Here is a 23,205-nt window from a genome sequence, read left to right on the forward strand (position 1 = left end):
GGTATGAGTTATAAAATGCAATAATTACATACATGCATATATATATGTCGGAGGTGAAGGAACACCGGAGCCTCTGGAATTTAGGATAATCCCGTAACATTGTAATCTAGAGTCTACGATAGCTGTAATTAAACAATCGTAGTTATTCAATCCGATTGTAATTGTTCGAGATTAGTGATGGTGAGCTTTGGCTCGAGGCGACAGTCTGTCGCCTAACGTAGCCGCGGTCAAGGGATGAACGCTTTGTCTAACAAAGGTATGGAGTAATTCTATAGCTCTCCTTAAAAGAAATATTTGTGACGGCACGCGACAATAAACATTCCAACGGTCTCTGTCCCGTAGCTCGCCACACGCAGACCCTATTCTTCGAGTAAGATGATTGCCAGATGTCGATGCGTCTCCGCAGTACATGTTCAGCTAGCCTGAGGGCCCGTTATAAATCTTAAGTCCTTCAAACAGTCTTTGTCCCAACTACGAGAAGATAGAGGAGACCTATTTTCCAACGAACAACGTCTCCCACTAGCAACTTTCCCTCGAGGGCGACTAGCATCTTTTTCTAACCATCGATGTGGAGATTGACCAATTAGCGGCAACGCCAATTTCCCTTACTTTCTGAACGAAGGCTATCCTCGACGAATCCGATGATCTCGTGTCCTTAGACACACCCCATTATAGTTTTCCTCCGTGGCATCATCGGGACGGAAATTCATTCTCTCTCGCGATCTCATCGACTAAAGAGTAACGTCTTTACGATCAGTAATTATTCAAACATAGATTTCGTGAGAACGTTCATCTATCATCCCGTTGACCGCGGATTCGTTATCGAACGTAAGACCATTGTCACTAGTGTCGCGAGCGCTTAATCGCCGTGTTTGATTGTCAAATCTGTGTTATCCATACTTGTGTCAATAAACTGTACCTTTGTTATACCGCAACGATGGATAATTTCAATGAAGATTCATCAAACACCAACAACCCTATCCTCAACGTCACCCCGACATCAGAAGTGGGATCAGACCCACGTATAGTCATGGAACAGCTCTTGAAAATCGTGGGCCGGTTGACTCAGCAGAAGGAGCAAAGACCAAGTGTGGAACCTGTAAATCTAGTGCTACCACGTTTTAACCCCGAAACCGCGGGCGCCGACCCAGCTGTGTGGTGCGCGACTGTTAGTGCAATTATGGACAAAATACCTCTACAAGACTACGAGTTATACCTTGTTATAAGTCGTGCCCTAGAGGGTACCGCGGCACAGTGGCTTACGCAAGTTCCCGTCAACGGTCTTACTTGGACAAAATTTAAGGAACTTTTTCTTACTCGTTATGGTGGCACGGAGACGGCAACCTCAGCGCTAATTAAGGTGCTCAACGAATCACCACTGGAGGGCGAAACCACGGGGGCTTTTGGAAATCGTCTCCACTCCCTTCTGTCGGCAAAATGGGAAAATCTAACCAACGTCGAACTAATCAACGCCGTCGTCTTTCTGCGACTGATCTGGCATGACCAGCGTTTCGAAAGAATAGCATTCACGAAGGATATTCGGACCCGAGATCAATTCCATAAGGAAATGCGAGTTTTCTCCCACGTGAAGACTACCTTCACGTCGAATAGTTCATCGACGGAACCTAAAGCCAAACGACACAAGCCATTGGCCCACCACGCGAGGTGCCTTTACTGTGGTAACCGCGGACACAAAATAGGGAAGTGCCGCAGTAGAATGCGTAGAGAACAGCAATAAAAATACACAACGCCCGGAAGGAAGACGATCAGCCGTATCGTCACAGGTGGTTTGCTTCAGGTGTCAGACGGAGAGCCATATCGCACCTGACTGCCCGCTACAACAAGACAGAAAAACCGGCCCCAAGAACAAACTTCGAGTCGACTCTTGCGTGGTGAAGCCGCCAGCTGGTAGTTTAAGTCATCAGAGTGAGTCGTCCCTGTTTTACTTCGATTCCGGAGCTGAGTGCTCATTAATCAAAGAATCCGTAGCCCCGAAATTTTCCGGTAAAAGAACGATCGATATAGTAGTAATACAAGGAATCGAGAATACTTGCGTCAAAAGTACGTCTCAGATTTTGTCCGTCGTACATGTCACGTAAACTTAAGGGTTGGTTGATGAAATAAAATAGCTGAGTCGTAACACAACTATTAATTTTGTTTTAATTGAACTTTATTATGAATTCAGCAATCATAATGTAACATACACTGAATTAAGGGGGGGGGGAAGGTTTTAAAACTTTTTTGTATTCTTTTTTTTATTTTTTTAATTGAATGCATAACATCTTAAGAATATTATGTCAAAATTTCAAGTCGATTGGAGCAAAATTGACGAAGTTACGAGTATTTTTATACATGTCGGATGATATTACCTACTCGACCCGAGCGTGCTATTGTTACTTCACAGACATTTTTTATTTATAGTACTTAACGACTTAAGTACAAACCTCCTTATACCTGTACTGTATATTTTATGTCAGTGTAGAGTAAAAAATTTAGTGTAGGAGTAAATATTCCATTTTCATTAAGTTTTGTTTTAAATCTTTACTAAAATGCCTAAAAAAGTTACTAGATCTGATAGACAATCAACTAGTTCGAGATTATATCAAGCTAGAAAAATTGTACCTCCGCATAAACGTAAATACGAAGGCACTTCAACAAATAGCGCGTCAGCTAAAAAAATAAAAGTGACTGTTGAAGATCAAATTACGAAGGATCGTGAAAAATATTATAGGATAATTGATTTTTTATTAGTCTTTTCAACAATTGCTACGCTAGTGAAGAGGTAAACCGATAAAATTCGCTTATGAACGTTTTATACCAGATTTTTTAGTGTTCAAAACTTTAAAGCGTTTTCCCCACAACTCACGTTTTCAAAGTCGGTTCCCCCAATTACCTCAAAACTACTGCGCCGATCCTTTTGAAATTTTGAAAACTACTTCTGTACATAATTTGTGAGGTGACGCTGTAGAGTTTTTTCAAATTTGTTAATTATTTTTATTTTAAAATAACAAATTAGCCGAAAATTTTCGCACAAAATCGCGTTTTTCCCTTCAAAGTGTTCCAAAAAAGTGAAAAATTGAAATTTCGAAAAAATCTTCGCAGCGTTACCTGGGGAAAACTGTTACCTAACGAATGAACTTCAACTTTTTAATTTCTGATGACCCAGCACCAAGTTCTGAGGGGCACCGCAATTATACTTTTATCCGAGACACGTCTGAATAATTGCTGCCATTGCCGTATTTTTTAATATTGTCATACTTTAAGAAAAGAAAATAAAGAAATTTTAACTGTATCGTCACAAAAACATGCCTTTTTTGTACTAATTAACCTCCCCCCCCCCTTAACATAAATCACAATTCACTCCAACCACGTTATCTAAGACTTAGTTATAACGATATGTTAAGTACGTGACTGTTATAAGGGTAGAGACCGGTAAAGATATGTTGACTATTCTAAGGATAAAGAATAAGTGAGTTTTACTGACGATACTGTGTCTGAGGAAAGCTAAGGGTGGGTGTGTCTAAGGACACGGGACTATCAGATTTGTTGATGACAATTTTGGTTAAGGAAGCGACGGCAGTAGACACCGTCTCCGATTGAATAATAAAAGTTGCTAACGGAACATACCAGATGTGAAGAAAACCAACCAATGGCGCTTAATCGCCGTGTTTGATTGTCAAATCTGTGTTATCCATACTTGTGTTAATAAACCGTTCCTTTGTTATACCACACGATGGCTAATTTCAATGAAGATTCATCAAACGCTCCCAACCCCATCCTCAACGCTATCCCGACATATATATATATATGTTAATTCTGCTTCAAATTCTTTTGGAATATATATAATATTAATAACACTGATATACATCAATATTGTTCTGTGAAAAGAAAAAGATATATATACATATGTACTTTATAGATTCTGAGTCTTGGGCCCAGTCTATATATGTGGATTATTGATATTATTATCGATATTATTATACAGTTATAATGGATGCGTGTTCTTATAAACTGTCATTCTCACAAATATATCAATCAAATTATGTATATAATTTTTAATTAACATTGAAGTTTCCTATGAAATTGTAAATAATGTATAAAATAGGATAATCTATATCATAAATGAAGTATAGAATTTTATAAAACATATTTCTTCAATGCAACTTAAAGAACACATTCTGTTTATTCCACATTTTTCGCAAATAATTTATTGTAATCTTCCATTAATTTAACACCGTTCTCTGCTGGTATCATTGACAACTTATAGTTTATTTTCTAGTTTCAGCTCATTAATAAAACTTCTATTTTCGGATCAAGTATACATCTCGTGTTTCAAAATGAACTGCGGGATGTTAGCATATGATTCACACACTATCTAGACGAATCTCAAATGACACGATTTTGAGAGTTCTTCTTAAATGAACATACAACTTGACAGTACTCTTGCGAGAAACTATCAGAAGGAATTCTCAAATGGATACTTACAATTCACATATATTTGTTCTGATACTGCTTCGTGCCATGTGCACATTTCTTCTTTACAGTATTTACCGATACAATGCAGTGAAGCAGGGTCGCACGATTACACATTTCCTCTTTCGCTGTGCATTCTCATATTTCTCCCAGTAAAAACACTGGAGACGAAACGTACGACTAGTTCAGTCATTGACCACGAGAGGCTCTTACTTTTACAACTAGTACCCAGACTTTAGTTGAATTTTACTACATACGTATCGTCCATAAGTATTGACGATCTCCCTTCCTATTCATTTCTGAAATAACCTTACTACGTAATGCTAGTCGTGTATGTTTTTGTTTATATTTATAATAGGTATTGTTGTATTAATAGTAACAGTGGACGAGTTTTTCAGCAGTTTATGTAGCAAAATATTGTATTTATTTTGAAAGAGTCCAAAATGTATGATCGATATTCTCTTTTGATTAACATATATTTAAATACATTTTATATTTTAATTTCTTAATAATTCAGAAGAAAAATATTACCAGATAATCAATTATGAAAAGTGATTATAATTTCAAAATTGGTTAAATTACATATGTATAGTATGGATAAATCTCAGATCAATAAAAACGATTTTTTCCCTCAAGTTCAGTATGCATTTCCTATTTTATATGAAAAGGTTTGTTTATATTTGGTAAATATCTAGATTTGCTTGTCTTGAAAATATACTTAGTAGTAACGAATACTTTATCGAGTGCTTATAATTTAATACATAATCAAATTCATATAATATTCTTGAAATATGTGTTTAAAATAATAACTTAATATTTGTAAAGTAAGTAACTTAATATTTGTTTTAGATTCAAAATGAATGTACAGATGAAGAATTTGCAGATGTGATTAAAGAAATAAAGAGGTTGAATTTGACACAATTTGTTGAAGATATAGTTATTTATCATATAGAGTTATATATTCGGCAAAATGTAGCACCCACATTTTGGAAACAATTCACAAATAATGTGACTGGACAACAAGGTTTCGAACATTTTAAAAATGCAGTAGATGGATTATATATAAGTTTAACAGAATTTTTGCCATTATTAAAAAAATTAGAATACTTAACACAAAATGAAACAGCTCAATCTACAACAAATGGGAACAACGTACTAGGTCAATTTAAATTAATTGTACGATCTACGCTATTAAGTCAGTTACCACTTCACTACGAACACATAGTTGAGCAATTTTATAAAATCGCGTTTAATGTATTTTGTAGTGCAGATAGTTCTACGCAAGGTACTTAGTTTTCTGTTACAATTTAATTATAAGAAAGTAAATAACAAAATTTTAATATTTATATATTCTACTTACTGTACTACTGAGTGTTTACTTTGCAGTAACTACTGGAAGTGATACTGCTCAATGTATGGGTTGTTATCAGGAAGTAGATAAATGTCAGTGTCAAATGATTGTATTTATGTTCCACGAAACAAATAGAAAATTAATTGAATTAGAACTATTAGAGAGATTAGTTGGTAATGTTCTTACATCACTGATACATATACGTATTAAAAATCATGTCAGTCAATCATGTGATAAAACATTCGATGTGTCACAATTAAAATCATTAGAAAATGTAAGATTTTGTTATATATACTCCACTTACATAATATAAACTGTACTTGCCTGACTTCTTGAATGCAATGAATAATATAATCAATGTCATGTTTTATATTTTATTTCACAGTGGCTTGAAACGGTTGTTATGAGTTGGTTAATAAGAATATATTCTGGTGGTTTTTCAAAGGTTGTATCTTTGACGAATCAAACTCGTAGTGCTATAGACAAATTTAAACAGAAACTTTCTCATTTTTTATATGAAACATATACAAGATTTAGAATTGAACAACTCTTTGACATCATAATAGGTTATTAAAATATAATTCACACATATATCTTCTTATACTTGCTACATTCATATTTATGTTACTTATACTGTTTTTTATGTTTAGAGTATCCTGATTCTCAACCTGCAATAGATGATTTACGTATTTGTCTAGAACGAACTGATTTACGTAAAGTCCTAATAGAAAGTCTACAAGAAGCATTAAAAACGAGATTATTACATCCAGGCGTAAATACACCAGATATAATAACAGCTTATATTGCAGCTATAAGGGCATTGAGACAATTGGATCCTACAGGTGTCCTCCTTGAAACAATAACAGAACCTATTAAGTAACTATTATATTAAAATCATATCTTATTAACAATTATTAAAGTGTACTAATTATAATCTGTTAAATCACCAATGAACTTTTTCACAAAATATTTAAACGCTTTTACATATTATTTAGAATTTATTTAAGAACCAGAGAGGATACTGTACGTTGCGTAGTGAGTGATTTGCTTGATGATTCACCAAGTGATCTAGCTGATGAACTAGTCAAGGGCGAATCTTTACAATTAGATGATGGTTCTGGCGATGAAGAAAATGAAGATTGGGACAAATGGATGCCAGATCCTGTTGATGCTGATCCTGGTATGTTTATAACATCTAAGGTGTTTTAAGATGATTAGTCAAAACACTGAATATGAATTTTATGTTTTATACTAAAATAATAGAAATATGTCTCCTCCAAGGAATGTTGTATTGGTTATGTTTCCATTTAAGATACATTTGTTTCTATTTACATATCTGATTACGTAATACTTAGACAACAATTCAAAATCTATATATATATAAGTCTGTTATATATCTATTATAAGTAGATTTTAGAATTATTTAGAATTAGAAGTATTTAGGATTATTATTGATATGCAGATTGTGATAAAAAGAACCTTCTTTATGACCACTAAAATTTACCTAATTTGAATATTTCCATTCTGTATTTATTAAAACAATCAAAAGATCTTGTGTATGCAACTATTGCATAAACTAAAAAAATGTTTTACTGCAATATTGTAGTATGTAGTATTTTCAATATATTTAAACTTGCAAATTTATTTTATAAATACCTGGCTGCACAACCTCTTTTTAATTTTAATAGAATTTTCTTTACAACATTCCTATTTAAATTTTAACTAATTTTTTTATACATTATTATGTAATAAATCTTACAAAGTGCACATTTGGGCTTACTAAAATAGATTTAAATCTCTTTTTTATAGCAAAATCAGCACAACGCAGAATGTCAGATATAATATCGATGTTAGTAAATGTATATGGTAGTCAAGATCTATTTGTAAATGAATATCGTACATTATTAGCAGACAGACTACTGTCTCAATTAAATTATCATACTGAACGAGAAATCCGTCATTTAGAATTATTGAAAAGGCGTTTTGGAGAAAATCAACTTCATTACTGTGAAGTTATGTTAAAAGATGTATATGATTCTAAAAGAATAGATGGACATATACAATCTGATGCTAGTTACACTTTAGAAAAAGAGCACTTCCCTACATCTGCATTGATATTATCAGCACAGTTTTGGCCACCATTTAAAGAAAACTGGAAATTAGAGTTACCTAAAATTGTACAGGACCAATTAAACAAATATGTAAAAGCATTTGAAACTCTAAAAGGAAATAGAACACTTTGTTGGAAACCTCATCTCGGAAATGTTAATTTAGAAATTGAATTAAAAGATAGAAAATTAGATATAAATGTAACACCCATACATGCTACAATAATCTTACATTTTCAAGATAAGAGTAAGAAATATTTATGCACATGTTAACATCCTTAAATTTGTTTAATATTAATATATTTATTGTATTTTTCAACTTGCAGAAGAATGGGCTCTAGAAGAACTTGCAGAAATAATGCATGCCCCTGCAACTGTGTTAAGAAGAAAAATATCTTTTTGGGTTTCACAGGGTCTTTTGAAAGAAATTTCTAATGATGTCTTCATATTACAAGAAGAAAGTTCGACGAAAACCAGATCTTTATCAGACATCGTTCTGGAAGAAGAAGTAGAAAGTGCAATGGCATCTGCAAGTGATCAGAGGGAGGAAGAACTTCAAGTGTTTTGGTCTTATATTGTTGGCATGCTAACCAATTTAGATTCTATGCCTTTAGAAAGAATTCATCAAATGTTAAAAATGTTCGCGTCTCAAGGTCCAGGAGCAATGGAATGTGGCTTACCTGAATTGAGACAATTTCTTGATAGAAAAGTGAGAGAACATCAACTATTATTTTCAGGTGGCTTATATCGTTTACCAAAATCATAATTATTATTTAATTCTTTGTATTATATGATGTATAATATGCGATAAACTCATCAATGTTTAAAAGCTGATTTCATACAATAAGATTAATAATAAAAATTAATCTGTATAATACTGTTTAAACCCATAGTTTAATATACTGAGCAACAATGAAATTTTATGTACTGTATAATAAAGATGAAAGTGAGAATTACTTTTTTTCTAACGCGTAAATTACTAATCAGATAATTTACTAATCAGTAACTAATCAGATAATTTAATCGTTACTAATCAGATAATAGATACAGTTATAACAAAATATTTCTGTAATGCATTTATAAAAAAAATGCATAATATAATAAATTCAATATATTAATGTAGTTGCCTGCATAGTTAAGTATTATATATACATGCACATTATAGTTTAATTATATATTATATTTTAGTTTCTCAAAGAAATTAATATCATCTTTGCATACCATTCACATCATTTGCAGCACAATTTTTTATAAAGTATACTCCTCTATACTTAAAAATATCAAAATGTTATTATTATATTTATACAGCAATCTTTCTTACCCTTCTCTGATATGTATGGAAAAATTGCAATGAACAATGGAAAACCTTAATTACACATTTAATAAATAAATCTTTTAGATAATTTGAAAATAAAATTATTTTATATTTTGACCTATACTTGCTACATATCTTGCATTGTTGACAGAAATATCAACAATAAAATAAAATATAAAACAAATCATTTTATAAATTTTGACAAGAATTAAGCAACTATTGTAATAAACGTAAATAGTAAATACAAATATTCTTAATAACAAAACTGTATACATACATACATATATAAATCTATGTATGTATACATATATGCATATAAAGGTACATATACATGTTATTTGAATAAGTATTGTGAATATAAATGATATTTACTCCTTGATCTCAATGTCAAATATTTTTAAATAATCTAATCCAATTAAAATAATTTTTATGAAAGTATCTTTAATGTTTTGTGACATATATACATATATGTTACATACTGTTACCAAATTTAAAACACTATAGAATTAAACAAATATTAACTAGTTCTTGCCATGACTGATTATTAATAGTAAATAGATTATTAATGTTAATATTATTAACATTTCAAAGTTACAGTTTTCCAAATATAATAAAAAAATACAATGTTAATTCTCTGACTGTGATTAAATATTAATGATTATATATCATACATTCATTTCAAAAACAATGTCTCGTATATGAGAACAATATATCATAGTGATAATATGATATATCATATTGTTATTTCTAAATTGTTTTTTATGTTTTTAAAAATTTGTATGCGTATTTTGTAACATGTGTATGTACCTGTAACTGTATAAGACTTAAAAAATATATAAGTTCATCTACATATAAACAGTCAATGAATACATATAATAATTTGTTTAATATTAAAAGGGAAAGTTAAAAAATAGAGACAATTTTGCCGAATTTGAGATACATATCAAACGTCTTGAATCTAGTAATGATACATATGAATGTAAGTATTTCATAATCTATATATGATATATTTATATATACGTAAGATTAAAAATTTTTTGTTTCTAAGAAAATAGAAGAAAAAGTATCAATAGAAGAAAAAATAGAAGAAAGAACTTTTGTTTGAGATTGCTAGAAGTTGTCGAATATTATATATTGATTATTGTAAACACATCTTTTTAATTTTTGAAATTTATAACACTTTTACTCCCTATGATGCAGTTATAAAACCTTTATTATTAAGGGAAAGTATGATAAAAATTTGATTATATAATTATCATCCCAATTAAATAATATATAGATTTTTAATACATAATCAGTAATTAATATCATTCACTAAAAATAATCTGTATTATTTTTTATTTAAAAAGGGCAATTAATATTTAATGCTCTATTATATTTTACTTAGTATTAAAGTCCAACAATCAAATTTAATCCAATCGGTCCAAATATCAAAGAATATATTTTAGTGATTTTCAAAACCAGGACATTTATATAAGACCAAATAAGAAGTAAAATATGTATATATTTCTATGTTATTATTTTATGTGTGACTCAAAGATAGATACATATATACATATGTGTGTATATATATATATATATGTATATATGTATATATGTATATATTAATGATATCATCATTGCACTAAATACACGGCAAAAGTTTCATCAATTTTCAACTTCCCCCGCTCCTACATATGTATGTACTTTTGTAAAATATCTGTGTTTTTTTTGCATCATTATTTTGAATTACATATTGTATTAAAATATAGTGGATATACTACTATAAGCTATAAACTTAAGTAGAATTCAGATCACTCTTAGTACGATTAGATCATGAATTATAATCTATTTACACAAAGTAATAGTTGTTTGTCCTTATATAGTTGAAAATGTTCAAAATGCTTGTTTAAAGTACAAGCATGTTACACAGATCATCAAATATACACAAATGAACATGATAGAAAGTTCTTATTACATGTACATATGGCAAATCTAAATGATTAACAGAATATTATTTGTATATCTAAATGATATTATTGACTGGTAAATAAATCAATCTCACATATAAACACTCTCTTCTATTATATATAGATAACTTCATTATATAACATTATAAATGTAGATATATTCCAAATAGCGATGAAGGTAGTAAACAACTTCCATATGCTGTTCTTTGTCTTAATTAAATTGCTCACCATTTGTAGAAATATCGTTTTTATAAACAACCCTTCCTAATCTACATTTATAAAAAGGAAAGAAAAATAAATGGTTTCTTTGTGAATTTATCTAGATAAGTAAAATTGAAAATATTCAATAAATGATCAAAGTCTATTATTTTACAAATAAATTGCACCGTAATATTACATAACAGAATTTTCAAATTATAAAATAATAAAATATTACATATGTATCTCTTTGTTAAAAAGTGGAGATTCTTCCTAGCCACACAACAAACTAATATACGTATTTAAAGAGACATTTTATATTCTTAATAATTAATTAATATCTTCAAATATATTTTGATTTTTTTAGCTTTTCTTGATCAAATTAATGAGTTGTAAATTCAGAAAGTTAGATACAAAGTATCTAGTAAATAATAATTATAATTAAATTTGACACGTAAAATTGTATATTTTTGTGTTATGTTATAGTTCATCGTCTATTAATATAACAATTATTTAACATGCTATTACTGCTGTAAAACTTTATCTCTGTAAATAGCTCTCACTTAACATTAAAACAAAAATATTCTTAAATTTTTATTTAGAGATTTGTTCTTTTCGCGGGTTAAACTATTCAATTTCAATTAAAAAGTATCAAAATGAAAACAAATTTTGATTTTATATTGCACTTATTACATGTGGATATATTATTTTCTAAGTTATATAAAATACATAATGTTATTTAAATTTTTAGCCCCTTTTCTCTCCCTATTCATTTTATTGCTCTAATAAGGACGTAAGTACTAAAAAAATTGATATAGCTATTATGCAGAAAACTTCATTTTATAATCTGTGATAAACTGTACTAAATAGAAACATGCATATTGTTTAAAATGAATTTTTAGTATATATGTCATCTAAGAGGTGTGATATAACAGAAAAATGAGATTCTTATATTACTGATAAATTAAATTGAAAAATAATTTGTAAGAATTTTGAATATTTCCTACTTATTCATTATACAAATGTATAGCATATGTACATATATGTATTGTTGAAATTTTAATTTTTCGTACATATCAATTAAATTAAAGTACTATCGAGTCAATCGCCTTTGAGAACATTATTCAGCTAGAAGTGCTATACATATAATGGAATCAGAAGTTACAAGGTATTAAAAATTCGTAGAACAAACGTTTATGATTCTGTTTGTTGTATGAATAGTGTTTTTATGTATGTTTCATTGTGCATATTATTAGAAACTCAACTTTCATTAATCACACGTACATATGCATATGTAGCAAAAATACGTTCAAGCATCGACGTTACTAAATATAGTAAGGTTTACAAATATTCAATTTAAATTGTAGGTAATATGAAGAAGAAATAATAACAGTAAGAAGATAAACGGAACGATACTTAAAAGATAGGTACTATTGTTCCACATTACGACATGTCACAAATTTAGCGAATATAATTCATAATGATATATGCTATGGAGAATTTCTATAGATGTACGCACTATTTACATGTATTATACATGTTGCAAATTATGCATATATATGCGATTTTTTGTAGATTATTCAATGAACAATATTGTGAATTTAGTAATGTTGAAAATCTATTATTTTCTAGTTATATCACGCCTTGAAACATTTTATACGAAAAAATTTGAAATTTAGTATTTTAATAATAAATAAGTTAGTATTTTAACGTGAAAAATGATGATGGTACATACGTAAAGACAATAGTCGAATAACTATGTACTTCGCAAAATAGTTATATTTAAGAAGGAAAAGAATTGATAATAAATAATGTTGGTATTGCATTAATTTTATAGTGGTGATTCATTGAAATTCACACAAATTTCTCAAATTTATGTAGTAGAACCGAAGTAATTGTAATTTTGCTTCGAGATAAAAAGATGTTGCAAAATTATCGCTTTGTTTGCGTTAAAAATAAAGATGCATTTAATTATGAACCTGATTGATTTTTGTTGAAAATTGATCCTTTTTCGTCGGTAAGTAACTCACAATCAGAGACTTAATTACCTGTCTGACGTTGGAAACGCCAGCACAAACGAACGCTAGCGGAACGAGCAAAGCAATTTAAACAAGGCTGTACAATTTTAAAGACACGAAGAGGGTACAGGATGGATAAACTTGACGAACAACAGGGCTGGTGATGCGAACGGCGAAGGTGGTCATCTGGTTGGTGAACCGATCGAACGCGGATGTTGTTCCAGAGTCCAGGTGTTAGCACGGGGCGAGTGGATTCCATTGTTAGCACTCCAAGCCTATAGGCCATGGGCAACCAAGGTTAAAAAGAAAGAAAAGAAAAACAGATTGTTAGTAATTTAATTATGATCGATTCATGTTAACATTAAGTTTTTGAACAGTTCGATAGTTGAAAGAAATGTAGTTAGTGGGAAGCATTGCCTTTCCTTAGATATCTTTGCATTTTAAGTTACCTAAATTATTAAACGATTAAAAGGAATTCATTTGCCCGATTGCCTAATAAGAGATTCGTTTTATTAATTCAAGGTACGTATTCACGTATAAAAAGTAAAAGTTAACGTCTAACGAAACGAGTATAATCAAAGAAATAACGATTAACAAGCAACTGCTTCGCACTCCCTTTTGGTCAATATTAGTGTATAAGCATTTATTTCATATAAAACATGATACACGTGATAGAAACATTGTCAGAATATTATATATCGATGAAATGAAGCTCATACTTCGTTACTTGTCATTCATCGTTTACAATTAACAGCCCTCTAATTATCGAAAGTTCGTAAACTTGACATATATGTATGCAGCTATACATATAATTTAGAGGATTTCATCATTTTTCCAAGCTTCGTTATTATTGTTACAATGCGCATGATCTGACATGATGATTGCTTTTTTCTGTCTTTCTCTTATAAAAGAAATTCGATCGATCATTAGAGGGTTAAACTATGTATTTTGGTTATAAGTTTCACATAATCATGTGCCCTCCCCGCGCTTAGGATAGTCGAGAAGATAAATATATAAAACTGTGTACAAGATTCTAAAACGGAACGATTTAAAGACATAAACAAGTGTAAAAAAGCAGACTTAGAATAGTAGGTGGTAAGATGATTTTTAGTTATTTAAAATGCGAGGAATTCGTTATTTCCCAAAAAATTATATCATTTTGTAGGCAGCTTGGGTGTGCACCTGCCACCATATAGTAGCGTTAAATGACACTGTACGTACGTATGATATTAAATCCATAGTTACAGCAATATTATTACTGTGAATCGTATTAACTATAACGATTAATATCCTATCATCAAGCAGGTGTCAAAAGGCCAATGAATTACACGCGTGCCGTACAATAAAATAGGTCTATTTTACAATCTCTGAAAAAAGCATACCTTTGCATATGGTGTTAAGATCTGTTTACATTATATAAATACGTAGCGTTAATTGTCCAGCAAAACATGTACAAAGGAAAACCTGTCAGGTAGATTCAATATCTCAAAATTTCTGCTCACAATTGACTATTTCGTAATTACGTTGTTGTTGAATATTTTCAATGCTTGTTTCCCCTAAGAATCATCTGGATAAATTTTGTCCTCACTTTTTCCCATCTTCCCTTCTTTTTCAATATATTCTCCATTATTCTACAATTAACACTTACAGTGAACACAGGATGAACGTGTTGCATTATTATTTAAGCATAAAATAACAAAGAAAATTCAACACACTACATTTTCGTTAAGTTTATCAAAATAATGAATATTCTTTAGATTTTTTCATCCAGATTATTACTTTTGTTGGTGTGCCTGTTATTCTGATAAAAATATTATATAGGCTACATGAAGATATATATATATATATGTATATATATGTATATATGTGAATAGAAACATCAAGTTAGTGTCAACTTGGCCATGTGGAGCATTTCTGGTTAGTTTTATAAAGACAATGCATAGTTATACGTTTTGTGTAAAAAATGAAATCGCTTCTATAATAAAGGTGCCATTGTAAATTATGCGTGGTATTGTTAGTGATGATACATAAAAAAGGATATAGGATGCATTTTTAGGATTAAAATATAAAATATTTTATTTCTAGATAATAAAGTTTGGCAAAAATTGTTAAAAAAAATTGTTTACAACGCGTCGAAAAAACTTGTAACTTTTGGTAAAATTAGTCGAGTAAGTTTCCCGAGACGTTAAAGAGAATAATGATTAAATTAATACGATATATACAGGCAAATTTTTAGGTACATGTACTTCTAAATTCGCATATTTTCGTGCGATATAAGTGATGTCCTGGATTCAAGTGGAACGAAAACATCCGAAGTTGAAAAATAATACGATAAAGTACTATACTTCTTCGTAGCTTAAGCCTTCGCATCGTATCGTAGTACCACCCCTGTCATTTTTCTTCATTCGAAATAAAAAGAAACTACTCTTCTTGTACTTTGTATAAATATTTATTTGAAATACACGTACGACACGCACGTGTACACACGTATGTATATCGTATAAATGTACACGCACAAAAAGGCAGACGTAAATGGAATGAATAAGTGTTCCACAGGCACAAGTTGCCAAAAAATTTATCGACTTTGATGTATGGTCACATACGTGATCTTTGAATAAAGATTACATATTATGTTGTAGGTAAATATTAAATCAGTCGTAGTACGCAATATTATTTTCAGAGCTGTATTTTATATTTATATTTGCTCTTCTTCGAACGTATTTTTTATTTTCTTTTTTCGTTTTTACTTTTAAAGTATTGTTTTTATTCATGTACATCCTATATCAATTATCCTTCGACAATGATAACGGTACTCTCATTGATTATCAATAGTTATAATATGAAGATTTCAGATTAGCACTAATATAAAAATGCGGACAAATCGTGTAGAAGTAAAAAAGATTTAGAAAAAGAATGGGTAGGTGCGCACCCATACCATACCGCAGTCTCTCCATCATTTATCTTCTTGTTTCATGATGCAAAGAAGACAGAAGGAGTAATATATATTTTTTAAAGATATTTAGTCTTTATACCTAATTGCGGGGAGTCAACATTACCTTGAAACTTTAACTTTTATTTCAATTGTGCATGTGAAGGGTATAAAAGGTAATATGTATCGGATCCTTTAATGTTGTACAAAATCACTAACCATACCCACTTCTACAATACTGAATAACGTTATTACTTATTCAAACCGTCGAAAGAGAAATTCCAAAAAAACCTAATTTGCAAAGTAAAAATTCCTTTCAACATGTAATATGTTAAAAATTATTTAATACGAAATATAGTATGATTTGAGTCTTTCATAAAATATTTTTAACTAAATTTCATATTTATTGTAAATTTTATATTATAATTCAACAATAGTATCGACTAGAATTTTGATAAAACTCTTTCTTAATAATAAAGGATCGAATCTATTTCCAAGATTATTTTACGCGTATAAACGAATCTTCAATGTGAGGTTCCATCTTACGCTTAATTAAAAAATTTAAAGTTTTACAAACAAAAAATTTCGAAATTTTCTTTGATATAGATATTTTTCAGTTTAAAAACATTTCAAATTTACAAATTACAATAATTGAAACATTACGTGAAATTCGTGTTTTACCAATATGCAATTATATTTGAAAATAATTACGTATTCGTTTGATTTTTGTTTTATGTAAATGATGAATTTTACAAGAAAGATATTATTGTAGAACACTGAAAATATTACTACATTAACGTCAGTATTGGATTACATATTAATAAACATCGGAGGAAATAACATATGATAAATTAACTTACAAATAAAAAAGAAGATCAAAGTATTCTTCAAAGATATTCTTTATATAACATGTTAAACATATTAAAAGATCATTGTTTAAAAAGTTGTATAGTAAATAAAAAGGAATAAAAAATTGCAATGTTTTATACAGAGAAAATAAAATTATTGGTACATTTTTTTTTTAAATTTAGATGTAAATTTGAATTAAAAGTGTTTTTAACATACATAAAACAGATGTATATTACATCATACAAAAAAATTCCTGTCTCTACTTTCAGTCTAGAACTTTACGATTTATTAGCAAATTTTTTTATATGGTTAATGGTACGATATATCATTCGCACTTTATGCAAGACTCAAACATATTTATTCGAATACTACGCGTTTTAATCAATTCCCACATATAAAAGATTCAGTAAACGCAACACATTTGTATCTCTACATATCACAATAAAATTTGTAAATAATTTCATTGTTGTCATATACAGTTTTTAAAAAGGCACCATAATTCTGCTATTACCTTCTTATATGTTACATTATACTTATACGTATAATAAAAAAATTAAAACTCACCGATATCTCCATTACGATTTATTAATTGTAATTCATTACCTATTTATAAAGAGCAAAATGCTAAAAAAAAAAGTGAAAAATACTTCTACTATAATACTTTGTATAAATACCCGTTACTATCAATTATTTTGAATTTAAACTGACATTATTTCATGGCTAAAATAATAATAATAGCAAGTCGTTGATTACTCGGTTTGCAATATAAATATGTAAAAGAATAAATTTTTGGCTTAGAAGTACAGAAAAAAGATGTTGTAGAACAAGAACGAAAAGGGAAGGATCTTTTTTAATGAATGTAAATGATTTTTCTCGAACCTTGAATCTTTCTCATATGACCATAAACAATTTAAATTTGACTTTCATATTCATGTCTATGGAATGCATGCAATTTTTTGACATTTACACAGTTATTATTATGATGCAAGATATTATGACTGACTAGTAAATAGGTAATTGTTAGCTGCGATAAACTTATAAGAAGATGAAATTAAACGTATAAGAGGAAGAAATGTATAAAATCTCAAACATTATACATCTACGATATAATCGTTTACCTTTTTCAATTTCAAGTGAATGTACACCCAATTCTGCCTTTACACGGATCTCTGACAATGACTTTAATTTGACATTGGAATAGAAAAAAAATTTAATTCTCTTTTCATACGATTGGCACAAACAGTGCCATTCGAATATGGCAAAAATGTTCATTCGTTTTCAATCCTCTTTGCTAAAAGTTTCTTTTTGGTACTTTTTCTTAGGTTTGTAGTCTAATTCTGTTTCATATTTCCTCGATTTTAATTAAGTTCAATTATATCGACAGTTGACTCTATACTATTTTCTATTTTATAGCAATATTGTGCGGATCCTGTTTCATTCGAATTAAAATGGCAACAATAAGTCCTGACAGTTCTCTTCTCAGAAAAGTTAGACTTGACCTGTCGTTTCCCGTTCGCTCTTTTCTGTTCTTACATACTCTATATATATGTGTATGCATGCACATATAATTGTCTTTACAAGTTTACAACATAAAGATGCATTATATTTTGTCACATAATTTCTGGAAAGACCTATCAACCGTATAAAAACATAAGTAGGTGTATAAGTTTCGCATAACGAGTTATTAGTTTCATTCTAACATCATAATAGTTGAAAGTAACAAAGTTTAAGAAAAATCAATCAATTCTATAAAAAGAAGACATTTCCTGCATGTAGTGTGCACTATATGAAAGAGAAAGACATTATACACATAATATATATAATATCTATATATCTGTATCTCTTTATGAGTATATATAATATATATACAGGAATATAATACAAAATAAAATAGAATATAATATAAAAGAAGATAGATGATAAATATCTTTGTCTATGCACACGTATAGACTGTAGATACGGATATATAGATATTACGAAAATAATAATTGTGGGAATAGTATACAAAAAATGGAACGTTTCTAAGAAACTAACCTTTTCACGGAGGCGCGTACAGTATTGTGATTGCGCTCTCCGGATTCACGACAAAGCACCAGCCCTTTGATAAGGGTGCTCGCGAATCTGACCCAAGTGTCTACGTTGCTTTGCAGCGGCTGCTGCACCTGTCCCCAACATACAAATGTGTTTAATTCATCTGTTTCCACATGTATTTATTATTATCCAGTCCTCGGCAGGTCACATAACTGCCGCTATAAACAATAATAGCAAATTAAAGTAATCTACAAGTTTACGATTAAAACGCAAACTAATAGCCAATGCTTCTATCTTGCATACTTTTCTTCTCACTTTTAGTTTCCGCAATGCTCTCACTTACATCTTATACATATATTTTATATTTAAACGTGTATAAGCACCATTCGAGCACAATTTCACAAATCACTTTTCCTATGCTCTTTATTAGTTTGCGTTCAATCTTCAAATTTGAAACAGAAAAGTTATTATCGTATAGGTATTATCCTATCCCCTGAAATGAAATAGCATAAAAGCGTTATATATATGTACATATATGTATGTGTACGTGTATTATTAATTATTTCAAATTTTTACTATATGTTACTATATCTATGTATATATTCATAGTGCATAATAATCTTATGGATCTAAAACTCCAATTTTCTTTACAAGATTTTCAACAACGAATATTTGCGTTCGTAAAAATAAAGATTAACTAGAGAAGATATACGTTCGTTCTTTTAAACCGTCTTCTTCCTTCATCCATTACTTTTTAATATTAATTAAGCTATTAGCAAATATACACGGGCGCGTACATATACGTATTTCTATTTAAGAATTATGCAGATTGTATTTATTAAATAAAACTTATTTCTTAAGTAAGAAATGAAATAATTCTTAGTAATTATACGTCATCCGATCATCGATTTCTTCTATATATGTAACATTTTTTTGCAGTTTATTGCAATTTGTGTATCCATACGGCAAATCTTAACGTAGAGCGAATCGAATATTTTCATCTTATACCTTGCTATTAAAAAAATAGCATCATAAATTTCGTTAACACGTTAAAGATATTTGAAATATATTTGCTTTACGTATGTCTAGTACTAATCGTCGATGATACTAATTATCGAAGTATTAGACATGCGCATTACAAATTATCTTTCTTTACAATTTTTTTTTCTTATTATCTATCGAAAATACGATATATATATATATATGTATATATATATTAACACCTAACATAAATATATATATATATATTAAATACAATAAACAGATATATTTATATGGTTTTTAAGAAATTACACTATCACGTTTAGCAAATTTTAGCTATATGTATATTAAAATTCTTCACGTTTCATGGCTATAGAGAAGTCAACAAACAGTGGACAATTATTGCTTATTTGTTCGTTAATAATAGGTATTCGTAATTAATTATTTTATTTATTTGTAATGAATCGTAATAATTAAACTGTTATAAAACTATTATTCAAATCACGTTGCTACAATACACAGTAATTTACATAAATGTCATCATTGCACATAAGATTATTGAGTACTTTTTACTAAAAAGCTTAATTAAACATATCCTCTGAATTCTCTAATATGGTGTTATTTTGCACAAATAGTTTTACTAGTCAGGCTATACCGTTTGTTAATAATTTCCATAAATAATATTTATAATATAAAAGATTTTATAATTCTTAAAATTTTTTTTACGAAATAGGCCAATACAATCTTTCACAGCTATTTTCAGATTTCATTCGAAAAAAAACACTTATTAAATACTGCTTACATTGTCGAACGTATAGAACTAGACAGATCAATAAATATTTACATGCGTACAGATAGTTGCACCAGAGTATTTGGTCCCTAATATATTATTTTTATTGTTGCTTCTTAATTTATTTCTTTATGTCGAGTAAAAGTTCCTTAGCACAAGGAAATTCATGAAAGAATAAATTTCTATACATTTTATTTATAAACTAATACTCAGTTGTTTTTCAAAGAGGTAAGGAATTAGTTACTAAAAGAACAATTTCCAATTGAATATCACTTGACTCTAAAACGATATAAAATTTAAATATTTTGTGTTCCTTTTCTTCTAAGATTTTTCCTAAGATTATGCCATTTCTAACAAAATACTACTATAATACTATCTTGATCAAACTACTACTACTAAATCTTATAAGCTAAAAACATCTTATATCTCACATTCTGTTAAAATTAACCTAAAATTAACATTAATTATGTATTAGATAGTATTTAATACCTTGACATGTATTGAAAACGTATATAGGAATTTACAGAAAGACAAATTTTCAATTACGGAGCGTTACTTGACAGCAGAGCAAGATTCAGTTTATATCTTGAAAGGATGTTTAGCAGTCACAATAGTAAAACAATTTAAACGAAGGAATTTCAACGATGGAAATATTGTAAAACTAACTTATCGAAATATTTATAAAAGAGTAATTTTTATATTTATAAAATACTATCTAATATTTAATATTCAATATGTTGACAACTAATTGAATAGCAATAGTGTTTTCAATTAATTCCATTTTATTTAAAGTGTTGTGTTCCAATTTCTCACGGCCACAATATTTATTTTCAATATTGAAACGTAAAATATTTAAACATAAGTACCATGACAATAACATAAAAATGGATTTAGGAAAATAGCAAAATCAATATTAATATGTAAACGATTATCACTTTTCACAATTGTTTCCTATAACCAGATCCATCGAACTGTTTTAAAATAAATCTAAGGTAATCTAGTCTTTTTAAATAATATGAATCCGAAACTATAAAAAATAATTTAATTCATTTATTAAGCAATTTGATATTCATTATATTTAAGAAATGATTATATTACTGAAAAAAAGAAAATGTAGGTATGTGATATTGAGGTATCGTAATACGAGTACAATCCGCCAATGATATTGTCAATAATGGAATTAATAAAATCACAGCCACATAAAATAGCAAATTGGAGAAGTATTTAATTTGTTAGAAACTATGAAAAAAATTAGTGAAATTATTTAAACGAATTTTTACAATAATCCACGTTTTGAGACGCCATTAAACATTGATATAAAAGATTTTAGAAATGTCTAATGATTTCCCTGAGAATCTAGTATAATTTTATCACTAATAAAATATTGAAAATGTGAGAATTATTCTTTTTGGATTAATGGATTCCAAAACAAATAATCGTTAATAATTAATATTGAGTACCATTAAAAAAGGATTTTTGTCAAAATATAAACCAGAGTAACTTATATTTTACATGGTAATACAATAATTTATCTTACAATAAATTGAATGTTGTCTAACGAAAGAAGTATTAAACATAAAATATCTACTGACGTGTACATAAAAAAGACCAATTTGCTTTTAGAGGTGTATAATATGTACTTGATATAATTATTTTCAAAGCATTAGCGATCATTGTTTGTAACGATCCTTGACCCTATTGTATATGAAAAACTAGTACCTAGTGATGTAAATTGTAAATCACATTAGGTAAAACATTTTTAGAAAGTAGAAATGGATATAATAAAAATATATAAAAAATATCTATCTTTAATTTCTAAGTAATAACTATTATTTATGCATAAAATACAATTTCTAAGTTTAAACGTGTCTATAATACGTCACTTTCCATTTGAGGAAGGTATTTACAAGATATTTTTGTACGATATTCTATATTTAACATATGACAAGAATTGAGCGCCATTTTTTTTATCTCGCGATATTTAATTTCTTTTTATATTTCTTAAATAATTTACTTCTCATTTCTGCACACATGTTTTCCAGTCCTAATATATATAAATATCAAATTTTTCGGACATATAACTGTATATATTTCAAAAATATCTATTTATTACGATTTGAGATTGCAGTACAGTTTTTAATGTGATTTGAAAACTAAGTTTATACTTGCGGAAATTAATCAAAAGTAATTGTAGACTACAAAAGGAACCCGAA

The 23,205-nt window shown here is 28.9% G+C and overlaps 2 protein-coding genes across 6 annotated transcripts in view; one reads left to right on the top strand and one right to left on the bottom strand.

Annotated features, from left to right (window-relative positions):
- The first annotated feature begins 4,883 nt into the window (after positions 1–4,883).
- On the top strand, positions 4,884–8,888 carry LOC117239283 (anaphase-promoting complex subunit 2). 2 transcript variants are annotated; one of them, XM_033504759.1, is made up of 8 exons: positions 4,884–5,141; positions 5,323–5,758; positions 5,860–6,098; positions 6,210–6,390; positions 6,475–6,700; positions 6,820–7,004; positions 7,634–8,179; positions 8,259–8,888. In XM_033504759.1, the coding sequence occupies exons 1-8, from the start codon at positions 5,058–5,060 to the stop codon at positions 8,696–8,698; spliced, it is 2,337 nt and encodes a 778-aa protein (XP_033360650.1). In that variant the 5' UTR covers positions 4,884–5,057; the 3' UTR covers positions 8,699–8,888. The 2 variants fall into 2 exon arrangements, with proteins under 2 accessions (XP_033360650.1, XP_033360649.1); XM_033504758.1 differs by having other exon boundaries at positions 4,916–5,156.
- A 447-nt stretch (positions 8,889–9,335) lies between these two features.
- Positions 9,336–23,205, bottom strand: part of LOC117239286 (protein held out wings) — a 46,714-nt gene continuing 32,844 nt past the window's right edge. For all 4 annotated transcript variants that reach the window (XM_033504767.1, XM_033504765.1, XM_033504766.1 and 1 more), the window contains exons 7-8: positions 19,225–19,352; positions 9,336–13,687 (exon numbers count right to left, since the gene is read on the bottom strand). In XM_033504767.1, the coding sequence (XP_033360658.1) occupies positions 19,270–19,352 (83 nt within the window). In that variant the 3' untranslated portion in view covers positions 9,336–13,687; positions 19,225–19,269. The remainder of the gene's footprint in view (positions 13,688–19,224; positions 19,353–23,205) is intronic.

The sequence above is a fragment of the Bombus vosnesenskii genome, unplaced genomic scaffold (genome assembly GCF_011952255.1).
Source record: "Bombus vosnesenskii isolate JDL3184/JDL3185 unplaced genomic scaffold, Bvos_JDL3184-5_v1.1 scf7180000013913, whole genome shotgun sequence".
In the NCBI taxonomy this organism is placed as follows: domain Eukaryota; kingdom Metazoa; phylum Arthropoda; class Insecta; order Hymenoptera; family Apidae; genus Bombus; species Bombus vosnesenskii.

Coding starts and splice junctions, on each gene's coding strand:
- LOC117239283 (XM_033504758.1), top strand. CDS start 5,058: ATGTATAGTATGGATAAATCTCAGATCAATAAAAACGATTTTTTCCCT. Junction 7,005..7,633: donor TCCTGTTGATGCTGATCCTG/GTATGTTTATAA, acceptor TCTTTTTTATAG/CAAAATCAGCACAACGCAGA. Junction 8,180..8,258: donor CTTACATTTTCAAGATAAGA/GTAAGAAATATT, acceptor TTCAACTTGCAG/AAGAATGGGCTCTAGAAGAA.